This window comes from Lathamus discolor, chromosome 11 (assembly GCF_037157495.1).
Source record: "Lathamus discolor isolate bLatDis1 chromosome 11, bLatDis1.hap1, whole genome shotgun sequence".
Classification (NCBI taxonomy): Eukaryota; Metazoa; Chordata; class Aves; order Psittaciformes; family Psittacidae; genus Lathamus; species Lathamus discolor.
In genome coordinates, this window is record NC_088894.1 from 5,601,999 (window position 1) to 5,618,184 (window position 16,186).

The window sequence follows — 16,186 nt, forward strand, 5'->3', positions numbered from 1 at the left end:
CCGGGCCCCGGCTCACACCGCTGGCGGCCTCAGAAACACCGCCTCCTTTAGAAACCGCTCTTCACGATTTGTTGCCAGAACTTGCCAATCCTAAGCAGCTTTAAAGTTGATTCGCCCGAGCTCGGAAGGAGGTGGGCCCTTTGGGCCGGCGGTGGGCCCTTTGGGCCGGCGGTGTGCCGGTGTTCTACTGCGCGTGAGGTGGTCGTGGCTGAGGTGCGGCTTGGCGGGGTTGTTGGGGTTGTCACTGCTATGAGGTTCCGCAGGAAATACAGGACCCCGACCGTGATCAACCATGAAGTCATCGTTCAGAACCTCGTGGATATTGCTGCCAGCCTGGTGATGTTCATCGTGATGTGGTTCATTATTGAGGTACCGGGCGGGGAGAGGGGTCTGGGAGTGGCCGAGCAGCGCAGCACCTGGTCCTGCTGTGGGGTACCGCGGTGCTCTTGGCTTCCCGCTCTGGATCCCTGCCAAACATCCCTCAGCCTTGCTGCCAAGCGGCTCTGTCAGATCCTCTCTGATTCCGGCTGCCTTTTCCCTTCTTCCCTACCGGGTTATGTCCCTGTTTCTTCTCTGTCCGACGCCTCACACCATGGTACCCTGCTCGAGCATCTTCCTCACCATGGCTTGGCTGCCTTCCTTGTGCAGCAAGTTTTACTTCTCTCTGCTCTGCCCAGCTCCCATCCTGCCAGTGCCTCCTCTACTGACTTGTCTTTGCCAGTCGCTGCTGTCACTATGCACCCACCACTCTTACTCGCTTCTATTAGATTGCTGTTCTTTTATTGTCCAGTTTTCTTTCATCTCTGCGTACGTTTCATTCGTAGCATCCTCCCATAATCTCCCTTGTACTCAGTTCCAGTCTCCTGAGTTACAAAGTTCTTCAAGCCCTCTTGCTTAGAGTCTTTTTATGTCCCTGTGTCTGTTTAGGTTTTTGCCTGCTCTCTTCAAAAGTCCACATGGTAAAGCAGTTAGGAGCATTGTTAAAAAGAGGGTTTCAGCTAGTCTTTTGTTCTGAGTATGCTTAACCAGATGGTAGTTAAAAACTGTTGGTTACCATTCTGCACTACTGAGTCTATTGCTGTCATTCACTCAGCTCCCTAGTGGTGGATAATCTGAAGACAAATATGGGATTAAGCAGTTTTAGATGAACTTCTGAATTCCTCTTTGCCTGTGTACATGTTATTGTAAGGTTTATTTCCTTGTGCAATCTGTTTATTAGTTTCTGGGGTGATGGATTAGGCATCTCTTTCAGGCCTCTTTTTCCCACTTTCGGGACAAAAACTGTTGTGTGTGCTGCTATATGAATATTTTATGATGGTGTTAAGTATAGAATAAGGCTTTGTAAACAGAGTTTAGATTCTGGGTAAGCAACTTAAGTATTTCACTGAAATACTTCAGCAACAGTTTGGAGGGGGAGGAATTCCCTGTCAGTTTAAAGCCATTCTCCCTTGTCCTGTCCCTACATGCCCTTGTCAAAAGCCCCTTTCCAGCTTTCCTATACACCTGCTTTTCTGCAGTGAATAAGGCAAAGCTGCAATACAGAGGTCTAACCTGTAACATAGCACCCCTGTTCCTCCCGTAATAGAGGTGTCTCAATCAAACAAATAATTTCTGCATAAAAAAGAATATGCAGTTGTTTAAATTACACAATAAGAAGTATAATGGTATATATTCAAACAAGCACAATAAAAGTATAAAACAAGTTACATATGGTTATCTTAATAACTGTATGTAACTTATGTGCAGCATATTAAGAAATGTATGTGTTAAGATTAATAGGGGTTTTCCTCTCTCCTGTTTTGCTAGGTCAATTTTAACTTGTATAACTTTGCTGTCCAATTGACCACACGACTACTTCTGATCACATAAATGTGGGACAGAGACAAGAAGCAACTGGCAGTAAAGAGAAAGGCAGAATTGCCCCTTTTGATGGTAGTGCTGGTTTTTACAAAAGGTTAGATTGCTCATAGAACTGCAGTGTCTGAAAGTCAATTTTGTATGCCAGAAAAATTGGTACTTTCGTTTTCCTTAATAAGGCTCCCTCTTAAAAGAACTCTTCAGTCTTATGACTCTTCTACTGCTTAATTTCACAGGTGTTCTCCCAGTGTACTGAAGCAATTCGCCTTTTCCTCTCTTTTTTTGCTACATATATTATTTTGCATTGTTGTGCCTCTTGCTTACTTTGTAGCTGGATAAATTAGTGCTTGTTTCATATACTCAGGAATGCTCTTATTTACACTTTAAGATGCTGTAACATCTGACGAAAGTAGCTTTCTGGTTTCAGTTTCTATTTCTCTGTTTTAAGTCATAGCTACGAAGATCAGCTGAAGTGAAACTGCAAAAAAAACCACCTCTCAACAATGTATTTTTTTTACACCAGTTTTCAGATTATGCTTGTTGTACTTCTCTGATTTATGATCTGGATAACTGAGTGCTTACAAACACAATAAATACATTTGTTATTGACAGTGTAGGATGTATTGCATTTTTCATTTACTGACTTGTTTATTTTTTTCAGCAAAGGAACCAGGGGTGGGTTTTCTTGTTTGAGTGATTGTTTTTATCTTCCACTTACATCCTTCTGCTAGAGCTTATGACTCTTTCAGTTATATCAGCACAAATGTTTGTTTTTAAAGTTGTGCAAACCAGATAATGTAATGTTTTTAACTAAACCAAGCAAACACATTTACTACTTATTGCTCAGTTGTAGGGTCATATAGTAATCCACTTTATGTACAGTTCCATTGCTACAGATTAGGGCTGAATATACTGTAGCATGGGAATGGCAAAATATTTTGAAGAGGTGGGGATGGCTGAAAGTGTTATATTTGGTTTTGGGGTTTTTTTTTTGTTTGGTTTTTTTGTTTGTTTGTTTTTTTGTGGTTTTTAATTTTTTACTAGTTTTGCCACTGGAGAAAAAGTAACATGAAAGTATAACATTGGTTACTTTTATTGTACTGTAATTTTTTAGAAAATGCTTGACTTATCATTCAAGAAGTTGATTAATCTTATAGTTCTACTCTGATGTTTTTAATTCTCTATTTACTTATGGGACACTTGGCCAGAGCATTGCTTTTTTAGTATATTGCAAAGTTAGGTGAAACCTTACATCTGATTTAAGAGTTTTTTTAACTTTTGAAAAAGATTAAAGCCATTTACACTTCTAAACACTTTAGAATGTTATTTAGTAAAAGAATAAGTTGTCAGGTAAAGGGACATAATTCAAGGTCTGACCCTGTGCAGTAAATGGTAAAGGTTTTGTAACAAGGTGAGCCTCTGTGTTGTGGAGATGAATAACACTTTTGGGACCTCTTTGATTTAAATCATGTAGGAGAACATTTTGATGGAATTGATGGCATAATTAATAATCTAAGTTTTAGATGTTTATAGTCTAGCTTGTTGAAAAAACTGATACTTCTTCTCTTTTAATTTCAGGTCCCACCCAAGAACGCCATCATGTTTGTTGCTCTGCAGTACAATGTCACCTATACCATTGGTAAGATTAAATCAAATCTATTTTTTCTTGTAATGCAAGAGCTCAAATATTAAAAATTACTTTTTTTTTCCTTTCATTACTTCAATTTACTTTTATAATATAGCATTATTCTCAAATTTGTCTGACTAATTTTGGATTTACTAATACTATATTCACTGATACATTCTAGTGTTTGTGATATATTCTGTTGCTTGTGAATAAGTGGGTTATTTTTCCCATATCTAACACTGCTACTAATGTGCATTTTAATATAAATTTAATATGAAAACCATGCAAAAAGCATGCATTCTTTCCATTTTTTGATACAATCAACAAGAGTTATCAAGTAACAATAGTTTTGTACTCTTCTATATATTTGTTATTTATTCATGATTTCTTGTGTCATTAGTAATGGATTTTGTTTTTTATATTTAAAAAATATCACATTATTATTCTCAAGTAACTGATGTTGTTGCTTCAATCATACTTTTAAATAACAAAGGGAGACAGTTCTGGTTATTTTTTTCCCTGAAAATTAGTAAAACGTATGACTTTTGTTCTAATCTTGACTTCAGAACTTAAGATGTCTGTGCTGTGGCCCTTTCAAATAATGTAGTACTCTGACTGCATTCAGTATGCTCAAAATAATTCATTGATCAACTTTGCTTGCAGGAATGAATATCTATCATTTTTTGCAAATGTTTCCCAAGATATTTTGTGTTGAAAACTTGAGATGGACAGAGTGAGTTTTACTGATTTGAGCAGCATCAAGTGGAAATAAAATAGCGGAGACAAAAGTCAAATCCATGTGTCAGTTATCAGTATGCATTCAGTGTGACTTCTATGAAAAAATGGCTTAAACCACGACATTGTTGCATACATGTGTGCATATATATGTGTATATGTACATACCTACAATGGAATGAACAATGTATAACTTCCTTTAGTTTCAGTAGGAGGTGTGGAGTTCTGCACAAGCAGTTTTGAGGTCTCAGTGTGGGCCCTCTGAAAACAATGAATATACTGCTAGTAAAGGTCCACTGTGAAAAGGAGTGCTAGGGATCAGGCAGCAGTAGCATTTGCTATGCAATTACTTGTTCATTGATTATACCACAAGCCACTTTCAAACGCAGAAAATGGGATATGTGACACTTAGTGTTGTATGAATGTCTTGTGCATCAGGACCTTAATGTATCATTCATGGTACAGGAAGCAGCAATTGCTTCCTTGACAAGTCGCTGAGTTTCCTTTAAAGAAAAGAGAAAAAGTTGTTTGATGTCTGTATTTCTCTACTTTGGCTTTTGGACAAGGCAAACAGTTTGACAAAGAGCAAAGGTCTTAAAGATAACAAAATTCCTTAATATTTATGAAAAGTGACTGTATAGATAAGGGACATCCAAATTAATGCCCTCTCAAGTGCAACCTGAAAGATGGAAATGTTAGACATGCAAGCCTGTAACTCAGGATGGGCATGGCTCTTGATTAGTTTTAGTCCAAGTTCTTTCTTTTCAACTGCAGTGTCTCAGGTGTATAAAGAAAAGTGAGGTGGCTATACTGAGTGCCTGTGGGCCAAAGGAGAGACACCTCTACGAAATAAGGCTTCCTTGGATCTACTGCTCCTGGTACATGCTTTTAAAATTGAATTTCACTGGTAGGTTTTTCCACTCTTAGTAAACAGGAACATCTCAAGTGTTTTTGTAACAAGTGTGAATATTGTTTCTTTTTTCCCCCTCTCCCCCTCTCCCCGTCTCTCCCCCTCTCCCCATCTCTCCCTCCCTCTCCCCTTTCTCTTTCTCCTCTCTTTTTGATTGATGAGAATTTATTACTACTTCTGAGGAGGTTATTGCTTACCAATATGTTGAACTACTAGGGATACTATCCTCACTATATAGTTTCTTTTTTCCTACATATGGTCTTACTACTTAAGATGGAATCTCATTTGGTCTTGGGTGTTGGTGTGTAGTGTGTTCTTTTAATTCTTATTTTTTTTTTTTTAATGGCCCAGAATGAAAGAAATGGATTGAAGCAACAGGTCTGTGTATAGTGCTCTCAATAGTTTGTTCTAGGCTTATAATGGTATCACTGTATTGAAGGAAAAGAAGTTCCAGGTTATCTAATCGGGCATAGGAAGTAATTTTCAAAAATGTTGAACTTATGTTAAATGGATACAGGGCACTAGTTACACCTTCAAAGAACATTGGTCACTGCTGCCCTTTGCCAGTTGCACAGGATACTCCTTCAGAAGAATGTAAAAATGCACACTTTTTCTCTTTTCTCTCTCTCTTTTTTTTTTTTTTTTAGATGACAGCAGTGAGCAATTTGTTTTTTATGACTATGGTCCCAAAGACATTGCCACAATCAGCTTCTACATGCTTGTAGCTATTAAAGTGCATGCTGTAATCCAGGAGTGCATATTAGATGTAAGTTTATTACTGGGCTATCATTTACTTTTACAATCATGTTATTTTTAGCCATCAGTTGCTAATAGTTTTTCTGCAAGTTTAAGTGTAAGCCATGGTACACAAACAGTTTAGCATGTAGAAGCCCTGTTATGATCAATCCTTTTGTTATTTGACAAAAATGCAACTAGATCTTGGTTTAATGGTGGACTTGGGTTTGGTAGTGTTAGGTTAATGGCTGGACTCAGCGATCTTAAGGGTCTTTTCCAGTCTAAATGATACTGTGATATTTTTTAAAGTGATGTTTCTTCAATTTATTGATGGTATAAACCACTAAATTTTACTTTCAATCAGTATAACTTACATTTTTCTGTAAAACCAGACATTAAATGTTCATGGTGTGCTCAAGATACCTATGAATGAGGTCTGCATTAGATTCATAAGATATATTAGAACAATTAAAACAAAAAATTATTGCAGTGATGGATTTCTGTTTGTCAGCTGAGCTTTGCCTCAAAGAGGGAGCTGAGACTTCAATGTGTGCTCTTTCACACCAACTCAGTTGCGAAGTAAAATGAATTTGTTAAAGCCATTGTGAAAACCATCTATTATTGAACAATCTTAGAAAGTCTTATCAAATAGATCATCTGTGCCACAGAAGCTCAGCTGGTTTTTAAATGTGCAAAGAGATTGGAAAAATTTAGCAATATGACTGATTATGGATGAAAAAAATTAGCCATAATACATTATCTGACTATTTTCCATGTGAACTTTACCATAGTGGTGAGTCTTATTGAAGCTAATTGTCATACAAAGTTTTGATCAAAGTCTTAAATGGTGGGAACTATGTATTTTGATTGAGGAATGGAAGATCAGAATGAGGAATCGGGAGTGAACACTAACTCCAAAATAGCTTTCGTGGTTTGGAAATTACATTTATTGATCTGCTTTGTGTTTCTAGAAAATTACTAGGTATCTGCAGCTGTCAAAACTGGAGCAGAGCAAATTCAATGAATCAGGACAGCTTGCATTGTTCTGCTTGTTTTCATTTATATGGGGAGCAAGTATTTTGAATGCAGTAAGTCACTCTATTTGCTGATTTTACTTAAAAAATAGGCTTAAAATATTAAGAAGGTCTTTAAATCAATGGCCCTTTTCTTTAGGAAGAATTCGCAATGAACCTAACCTCGTTCTGGAAAGATTATCCCTTTTCTCGTATGCTGTAAGTGTTCTATTTTCAATTTGAAAAAACTGTGGTTATTCCAATCACTGAATATTTAACCACCCCAAATTTTAGGGAACCACTAATAAGACAGTGACATCAGTACCTTTTAAAAATGACAACTCAATGAAAGTACTTTGTTCTGCTTGAAAATTGCTGTTTTATACACAGGTAGTTTTTAATGAACTGCACATCAATCCAAGAGATACTTATGCGTGTTCTCAACTTTCTTTAACTTAGCCATGGTAGCTCAGTTAAAGTGAAGGTGTTTGCAAGATGGGATATATAATAAGACTGCTGAAGTGTTTCACACTAAGAAATGTATTTGTTGGAGAATGAATCTTCAAATTAGAGAGGATTTATAGCTGGGGGGGGGGGTGTTTATTTATTTTTAAGTAACATGACTTACAAAACTGTGGTGTTTGTCTGCCCCTGCCCCCGCTCTGTTTTTCTCCAGTTAGTCTGATAGAGGGAAGGGAGCTAATAAGCATTTTTAGGGAGTTTCACTCCTCAATTGATTAACTCTTTCTGTGTGTTAGATGTTTAGGTGGTTTTTTTCCTTCTTACTGTCTCAAAAGGTGATTCAGAACATGCTATCAGGAAGGTTAATGGATGCTGATTCAGAAAACTGTCACCAGAGTTGTTTTGTATTTGCAGTTACTGTGATTTAGAAATCATAAACTATAATGAGTCAGACTGAATTAATCTAAGGTAATAAAATAAAATCTTGTATCTCATGTTGAAAGCTTGAAAACTCATCATCTTGTGTTTTCTTAACCTGAATTATTAGTTTTCAGGAAAAATTCTTCTATATTTGCCAGATAGCCTATTGGCTTCATGCACTGCCGGAGCTATACTTCCAAAAGGTCCAAAAGGTATGGAGAGAAGTTGTCAGTACAGTTAACTAAATATCTATTCTTTCCAATTATTTGTATTAATACTTTTGTTTATATTAACTATATGAACATCCACGTATTTGTATTTTTACTGCGAGGGTGTTGAGGTACAGGCAGAAGTTGCCCCGTCCCTGGCAGTGTTTAAGGCCAGGCTGGATGGGGCTTGGAGCAACCTGGTCTAGTGGAAGGTGCCCCTGTCCATGGCAGGGGTGTGGAACTAGAAAAGCTTTAAGGTCCCTTCCAACCCAAACCATTCTGTGATTTGTGTTTTCAGTTACTTATGTATATTTAGTCTAGGGGATCTGTAGTTTTTGATTCAGACACTTCTTCCAGAAGTTTATACGGCAGTGTGAAAAAAAAAATAATCAGAACTAATGAATAAATAGATTTTTCTTTGGAAAATATAGTTAAACTGTAACAGCATTTATTATAATTTCTCTAATTTTAGGAAGATATTCCAAGGCAGCTATGTTGTATTTGCCTTTACATTACTCATATCTCTGGTGCCTATATATTAAAGTAAGTATTTGCATGTTTGTTATGAATAGACAGATCTATAATTTTCATAATTTCATTAAAATTTCTAACTTTTCTGTTTTATAGTTTGCAGCGTTTGGGGCTAATTCTGGTGGTACCTCACTATTTGGTGGAATTCATTTTTCATGCCTTGCGCCTCTTGTACTTCCCTGATGAAAACATGCAAAAAGGGTAAATCTTGCATATGATTAATTTAAATTCAGAACTTTGCTTACTAATTGTGTATAAATGGATTTGCATGTATGTAAAAGTACTCAGGCAGTCAATCACCACTTGTTCGATGTCCACTATTACCTGCTTTGAATTCACAAGTAAGTCACTGTCATTACATAGAGTCAAGGAAGCAAATACACTCAGAAGCAGCAGTTTTTACTCTGGTTCCATCTCAGATATCTTTGTATTGCTTTCTAATCCTATCACTTGCCTGTTTGCTTAAATGTTCATAAATGTTTGTATGTAGGGACATTTATTTTTAAACACAGTCAAAGAAGTTATAAAAGCAGCATTCCCTCTAAGTTCTTGCAGGTGGTTCTCCTTTTGCTAAGGTGAGAAAGGGAATGAACTATAAAACAGAGAAGATAATGTCTCAAAAACATGTAGTTGATGTAGTTGCAGCAGGGAAATCATGACATAATCACCATCACAGAAACTTGGTGGAATGATTCACGTGATTGAGTGCTGAAGTGGATGGCTACAGACCCTTCAGAAGGGATAGGCAGGGAAAAAGAGATGGTGTGGTTACGTTGTATGTCAGGGAGTACTTTGACTGCCTTGAACTCCATGTTGTGAGTGAGAAGTCTGAATGTTTGTGGGTAAAGATCAGGGGGAAGACCAGCCAAGCAGATACCCTGGTAGGAGTCTGTTATAAACCACCTAGCCAGGATGAACTAAAGGTGAAATGCTCTTCAAATAACTGGGAGAAGATCCATGGTCTCTTGCCCTTGTTCTCATGGGAGACTTCAACCTACCAGATGTCTGCTGGAAGAAACAATCCAAGAGGTTCTTGGAGGGTGTGGAAAATTACTTCCTAACCCAGCTGGCTAGTGAGCCAGCTAGGGGAGATGCCTGGCTAGACTTGCTGTTCACAAATAGAGAAGGCCTGGTGGGCAGTGTGAAGGTTGGAGGCCATCTTGGGCAAAGTGATCACAAAATGAAGGTCAGCAAAACCTCTGCCTTAGACTTCCAGAGGGCTGACTTTGGTATGTTTAGGATGTTGGTTGACAGAATTCCTTGGGAAACATTACTGAAGAACAAAGGGGTCCAGGAAGGCTGGACACTCTTCAAGAATGAAGTCCTTAAGCCGCAGGAGTGGGTGGTCTCTGTGTGCTGAAAATCAGACCAGTGGGGAAGAGACCAGCTTGACTGAACAGGGAGGTAGTGCTGGAACTCAGGGAAAAGGAAGAGAATTTATGACCTGTGGAAGAAGACACTGTGTCATCCCACGAAAATTACAAGAATGTTGTTAGGTTATGTAGAAAGTTAGAAAGGCAAAGGCACATATGAAAATAAATCTGGCCACTGCCATAAAAGATCATAAAAAGTTCTTTTACAACTATGTTAGCAATAAAAGGAGGGCCAAGGAGAACCTCCATACTCTGCTAGATACTGGGGGAAACCTAGAGGATGAGGAAAAGGTGGAGATACTTAATGCTGCCTTTGCCTCAGTCTTTAATAGTCACACCAGCTATCCTCAGGGTACTCAGTTCCCCGAGTTGGATGGCAGAGATGAGAAACTGATTGAAATCTGCATAATTTGGAAGAAATGGTTAGAGACCTCCTGCTCCACTTAGATGTACACAAGTCTATGGGGACAGATGGGTTACACCCAAGAGTGCTGAAGCAACTGGCAGAAGAGCTTGCTAAGCCACTCTCTATCATCTATTAGTAGTCCCGGTCTAGCAGGCAGGTCCCTGAGGATTGGAGGTTGGCAAGTGTGATGCCCCTCTATAAAAAGGGCAGGAAGGATGACCCTGGAAACTACAGACCTGTTTCTCTATTGCTGCTGAGAAAAGTTTAATAAAAAGTTCTTCATACATTTGACTTCATTGAAATAAATGGACTAAAAGAAAACACATTAATTTTATTGTTTTGTTTCAGATTTATCATTTGGGCTTTACTTTTCATAATGGTGCGTCTTTTGACCCTAACTTTATCTGTCCTCACGTTTGGATTTGGTCTGGCAAGAGCAGAGAATCCAGGTTTTTCCATAGCAGACGGAAACTTCAATACACTCCCTGTGAGGTATACCAAGGCTAGCAGACATTCATGCGTGTATAATCGTGCATTTCAAAGAATCTTTTCATAAAGCAATCTAGGAGGATAATGTGTTTGGAATAATTTCCCTGGGTGATGTTTTCCTCTTGAGTATTTAAGGGATGGGGAATTTTGTTCTCTTTTTCTATCTTCTTTTCACAAAAGTAGTAGAACAGAATTTTTGTGGGGGAGGGAGAGAGAGAGGGAAATGAAAAACAATTAAAAATAAACTTCCTGGGATAATAATCTCTTTAAACTTCCCCCCCTCCCCCCAACCTTCCCTTCCCAGTGTCTGTACTGGACATAGTATCATTTGGTGATATTAATACCCATACTTTTTTAACTAACTATTTTTTTGGTGCCTTCCTAAAATAATTTTTTGTGCATATTTTCTTCTTGCTTGTTAATTTAAAAATTTTATTACATTTTCAGCATAAGCTCATCACTTCAACATTTTCTCTTATAACTTAATGCCTGTAATCAAATAAGTGGGAGGAATTTTGAATCTATGTGATTTCTCATTCATAGATTGCTTGGCAGAAGGGGCCTCAATCCCACAATTTCCTGTCAGCCAATGAAAGCTATGGCTATAGCTCCTTGATAAACCCAGTTGCTTCTTAGCAATATGCTTGCATACAATTCCCATTCGCTTCTTGTGTGATGCATCTTGTCTTGGGCAAAACTTTCTGATAGGTCTGGTTTCCTGTGGTATGAAGATTTTCATTGTTTTTATAGTAGACTGTTGGAGTAAAAAATAAAAGAAGTACAGATTCATAGTCTATTAATGGTTAACTGAAACTTTCATCTAACTGTCTCCAAAATTTCAAATCTTACTAGGATTGGCTGCCTGGGTGCTCTTTGTCTAACACAGGCCTGGATGATGCAGAAATTTGTACATTCTCAGCTGAAGAAATGGAGAGAGCGTGTTAAGGACGAGATTCCAGAGAAAAAAACAACTAACCCAAGGAAGAAACGAACAAAAAAGGAACCAGGCAAAGGCCAGTGGTGTAAATTTTTTAAATTGCTTCTAGGCCAAATGTTTTTATACCAAATGTATCACTTACATCTTTCCATTGTATAAAACAGGAAAATATCTGTCTTTTGACATGCAGATAATATAGGTAATATTATAGTCTCTTCAAATGTTAGGACATCTTCTCAAATTCCCTGTTGCTAAGAGGACAGCACACAGTGCTAGCTGTATTAAGTGTTAGGCCTGGGTACCCTTCAGGATTATTCACTGAGCTCTCTGTTAATCAAAATGCAAGGAGTATTTCATGAAACTGGGCTAAATGATTCCAGGGTTTTCTTTCCATTTTAAATCAGTCTTTTCCAATGCCACTAATAATTTTTTGGATTTAACAGCGGGGGAAAAAAAGTACCTGAAATTGCTTCTGTATTTTATAAATTCTGCTTCTATTATGTTTCAGACCATTAAAATAAAGTTAGTTCTTCTGTATAAAGACACGTCATGTAAAGAACATCAAACCCACTGAAAAAAAACTCAAAGAACATCATAGTGTATGGCAAAGGAGAACTAATGGAGAAAGGCTTTTAATTGAATGATGTTGTATAATTTCTGAATTCCAATGTTATATCAGTTAAGTTAGTTAAATGGGACTTGTGAAGACTTGGTAGAGTGAAATTGCATGTTCTTGTTAGCATATATATATATATATAAAGCTCTGGATAGCATTATGTATGAAGAATTGGGAATAACTTCTGAGATTTGGGTAGAGCTTTGAAAAATGCAATTTCTTGAGAATTTTACCACAGGCTGGCTCTCTGTGAAGATGATCTTTATATATTAGTTTCTACTAAGAGGGCTTGAAGCTCTTTGCATTCTGAGATTACCAGCTGAGTCGCATTAGCTGAAACCATTTGGAAGATTCTAGACCATAATGGTGCTCATAACATGGTTTATCTTTATCATTCCAGAGCAGCCTTTCTGTTCTGGCTGTGCCTGCAGAGGATTTCTTTTTTCTTTTCTTCCTCCAGAAAAATCTTTAAGATTCTTCTCTTCTTTGCAGATAAATAACTTCATTGCAATTAAGTTCCCAAGACGGTTATGCTTTGGAATAGCAGAAGGTTTACTGTAGTTTGACTTCATTGAGCAAACCAAAGAATAGCACAGGTGTTACATCTCTCTGGCAGCGTATGTGGAAAGACATTGTACATTGTTTATCAATTCATCTTATTTGTAATTGCAAAAGTATTTACAGTTGTAGAGATACTCTGAAGAGGAGCTTGGGTTCCACTGAAGCCAGTACTTTGGTTGCAGTCAAATCTGCAAGTTATTTCTTTAGTCTACTTGAAGGTGGACTCCTCTTGTCCCCCAGTTCTTAAGATGAGAATTCAGATAATGTGTCTGTACACATGTTTAATGTATTTTATTTCCCTGGTCTAGTTTCTTTATCTTTTCATGTGAAGCAAAATTGAGTTTGTTTACAGTACTTTAATTTAAAATTACAGCTAACTTTGCCAATGGAGCAGCAAAAACAGAAGATGGAGCATCACCAGGAACAAGAAAATAAAAACAAGTATGAGGATATAAGCTAGTATCAGGAAACAACATTTGATGGAAGACTGCTGACTTAAAAAATTGACACAGCAGAGCTGTTACTTGGATGTCTTCTTATTTTAATGGACATTATCAGGTTATATTATTAAAACATGTTTGTTGATAACTGTACATCTATGACAAGATCATCTCTGAGGTACCTTGGTAGGCATCTCCAAGTTTCACAACAGCTGACTCGGCATGAACTTCTGGTTCAGTGATCAGAGGTTATTACATTTCTGTAATATTTGCATTACAGACACTGCAGAAGGCTGTGTAAATCTAAGTTTATTTTATTGTTTGTTTTTAAAAAATGAGAATGCTGTACCAAAAAGATCTTACTGTGCCTGTCTGTCTCCCCTTCTCTTCCCTCCCCAAGAATTTTTTCTTTCTTCATCTTACTTGGAATAACAGTTATATCTGAAGTAGCCTGGTAAAAAAGGAAACGTTCTATACCTGATTTCTCTTTAAAAATTGCAGGTTTAGAAAGAGGACAAATTCCAACAGGACATCACTAATCTTTCAGTATGAAGGTGAGACTAATCTTTAGTAAAGATGTGAACCATGTGCCTTGGGAAAAATACTAAGCTGCCTGTTGGATTTTGCAATGGATTGTACTGTCTTGTATTCAGCAGGGATGGGGGGAAGGAAAGTAGTTGAATAATTTATAATATAACCTTAGTCCTTTTAAAATAAAAGCCAAAACTTCCAACTATTTCTAAAGAGCCAGTTTCATGCTTGTAGTTAGATGTGCCAGAAATTTTTTCCTCAACTGCTTGTTCCACCCCCCCACCCCCCCCCCCCAAGTTTATAATTAAACTTCTGAGTCTATTCAGAAGATGTTCAAGGGAGGTACCCAAACAATATTGGAAAGAATGTTTCACCAAGCATAACCTTTTTTCTTTCTTAAGAAAGAAAACCTGTAGATAATAATTTCCTTTAGACTAACTCAAGGGTTTTCACAGAATCACGAAATTATTTTGGTTGGAAAGACCTTAAGATCATCTAGTTCCAATGCCCCTGTCATGGGCAGGGATGCCTCACATTAGACCATGTCATCCAAGGCTCTGTCCAGCCTGGCCTTGAGCTACTGCCAGGGATGGAGCATTCATCTCTTCTTTGGACAACCTGTTCCAGTGCCTCACCACCTTCACAGTAAAGAACTTCTTCCTTATATGTAACCTGAACTTCCCCTGTTTAAGTTTAAGCCCATCACCCCTTGTCCTACTGCTACAGTTGCTGATGAAGAGTCCTTCTCCAGCATCCTTGTAGGCCCCCTTCAGATACTGGAAGGCTGCTATGAGGTCTCCACACAGCTTCTCTTCTCCAGGCTGAACAGCCCAAATATTCTCAGTCTGTATTCATATGGGAGATGCTCCAGGCCCTGATCTTTTTTGTGGCACTCCTCTGGATTTGCTCCAACAGCTCCATGTCCCTCTTATGTTGAGGACATCAGAACTGCACACAGTACTCCAAGTGGAGTCTCACAGAAGTTTTATGTTGATGATGGTATTAATTTGCTTCTTGTGTGAACACTTTGTCTGGATAAGATTTCAATATTAATATGATCATATTATAAAAAGATTAATGGTATTTTTGTAAGTAACCCACAGATCTGAGGCTGGTATCTCAATGTTGCATAAGTTTAATGAACGCACTTTCTTGCTTGCCATAACTTTCTCTCTGGTCAAATAGATTGTAGGAATATTACATCAATTCACGTAAGCCTATAAACTTATCCCATGGAACTGGAATACACTTGCAAATATTTTTGATCAACTTACATAATAACGAATGCCTTGTTAGACAGAAATATAATCTTTTGTGCAGTTTGGGTGAAATTTGCTTAGCCTTCAAGTATTTCTTAGCATACTGCACACAAGACACTGTTTTCTTTGATGTGTACTGCACCTATGAGCTTACAGTCCCTGTAGATTTCAATTTGTGCACATATATGTCTACAGGCTTTTAAAAGTGAATCCACATAGTGGTTTAGGTGCCAATATCCAATTCTAGGCATGTAAAATAGACAAGTTTGAAAGCTAGAGATCTTTTTCTTTCAGTATTATCAGAAAATATGTTCCTAATATTGCTACTTAAATAAACTGATTACACTTAAATATTCTTATGGCATAACACGCATAATAGCATGATGGCTATTTCAAAGAAACTTGAGGGTTTTTTGGTTGTTTGGGTATTTTTTTTTTTAGAGAGAGTTTATTTTATTTAAATTCTAATTTTAGAAATACAAACACAACGCAAGTATATGGATAGCTACTATTGTGTTCCATGCACACATACTTGATGTAAGAATCTTACAACATCATAGTTGGGTTTTTTTTCTTAAATTGAAAATCACTGTCTATATATAATATATTTGGATACATACATACTTACAGTAACACCAAGTGCATGCAATTAATTCTAGGCTTGTTATTATGAAGATGTTTCAGGAAACTAACAAAAAGTCTGGTTTTAATTTATTTAAACCAATGTTCTTGCAAGTCTCACAGGGTAATTACAGATATAAAGATGAGTTTACAAGGAAAAATGAGCAGATTGGTGTAAAAACTGATTAATTAACAAAAAAACCCCAAGTGTATATGCTTTTGGAAGTAAACCGAATTCGGACATTGATTCTTAATTCTCTGTTTTTCATTGGCTTGTTATTAGAGTGTGAAATCTGAAATGCGAAATGGTGGTTAAATGAGATGATGAAGACAATTTGGTTTTCTTTTAACGTTGTATTTTTTTCTTTCTGGCTGAGTGGGAATGAGAAGTCAGAAAAGTAGAACTTGGGTGCAAATGAGTACTTGCTTAGAGGTATTTTAAGCAACTTTTAAA

At 37.3% G+C, this 16,186-nt stretch overlaps 1 protein-coding gene across 4 annotated transcripts; it reads left to right on the forward strand.

Moving 5' to 3' along the window:
* The first annotated feature begins 131 nt into the window (after positions 1-131).
* Positions 132-15,979, forward strand: LOC136020372 (translocating chain-associated membrane protein 1-like 1). Of its 4 annotated transcripts, XM_065691411.1 has the most exons (13): positions 297-369; positions 1,807-1,954; positions 3,436-3,496; positions 4,994-5,126; positions 5,777-5,895; positions 6,836-6,952; positions 7,038-7,096; positions 7,887-7,971; positions 8,441-8,511; positions 8,596-8,700; positions 10,627-10,770; positions 11,620-11,789; positions 13,255-15,979. In XM_065691411.1, exons 3-13 carry the CDS (start codon positions 3,479-3,481, stop codon positions 13,314-13,316), a joined length of 1,083 nt encoding a protein of 360 aa, XP_065547483.1. In that variant the 5' UTR covers positions 297-369; positions 1,807-1,954; positions 3,436-3,478; the 3' UTR covers positions 13,317-15,979. The 4 variants fall into 4 exon arrangements, with proteins under 4 accessions (XP_065547480.1, XP_065547481.1, XP_065547483.1 ...); XM_065691409.1 differs by lacking the exon at positions 1,807-1,954 and having other exon boundaries at positions 284-369; XM_065691412.1 differs by lacking the exon at positions 4,994-5,126.
* Positions 15,980-16,186: the final 207 nt, after the last annotated feature.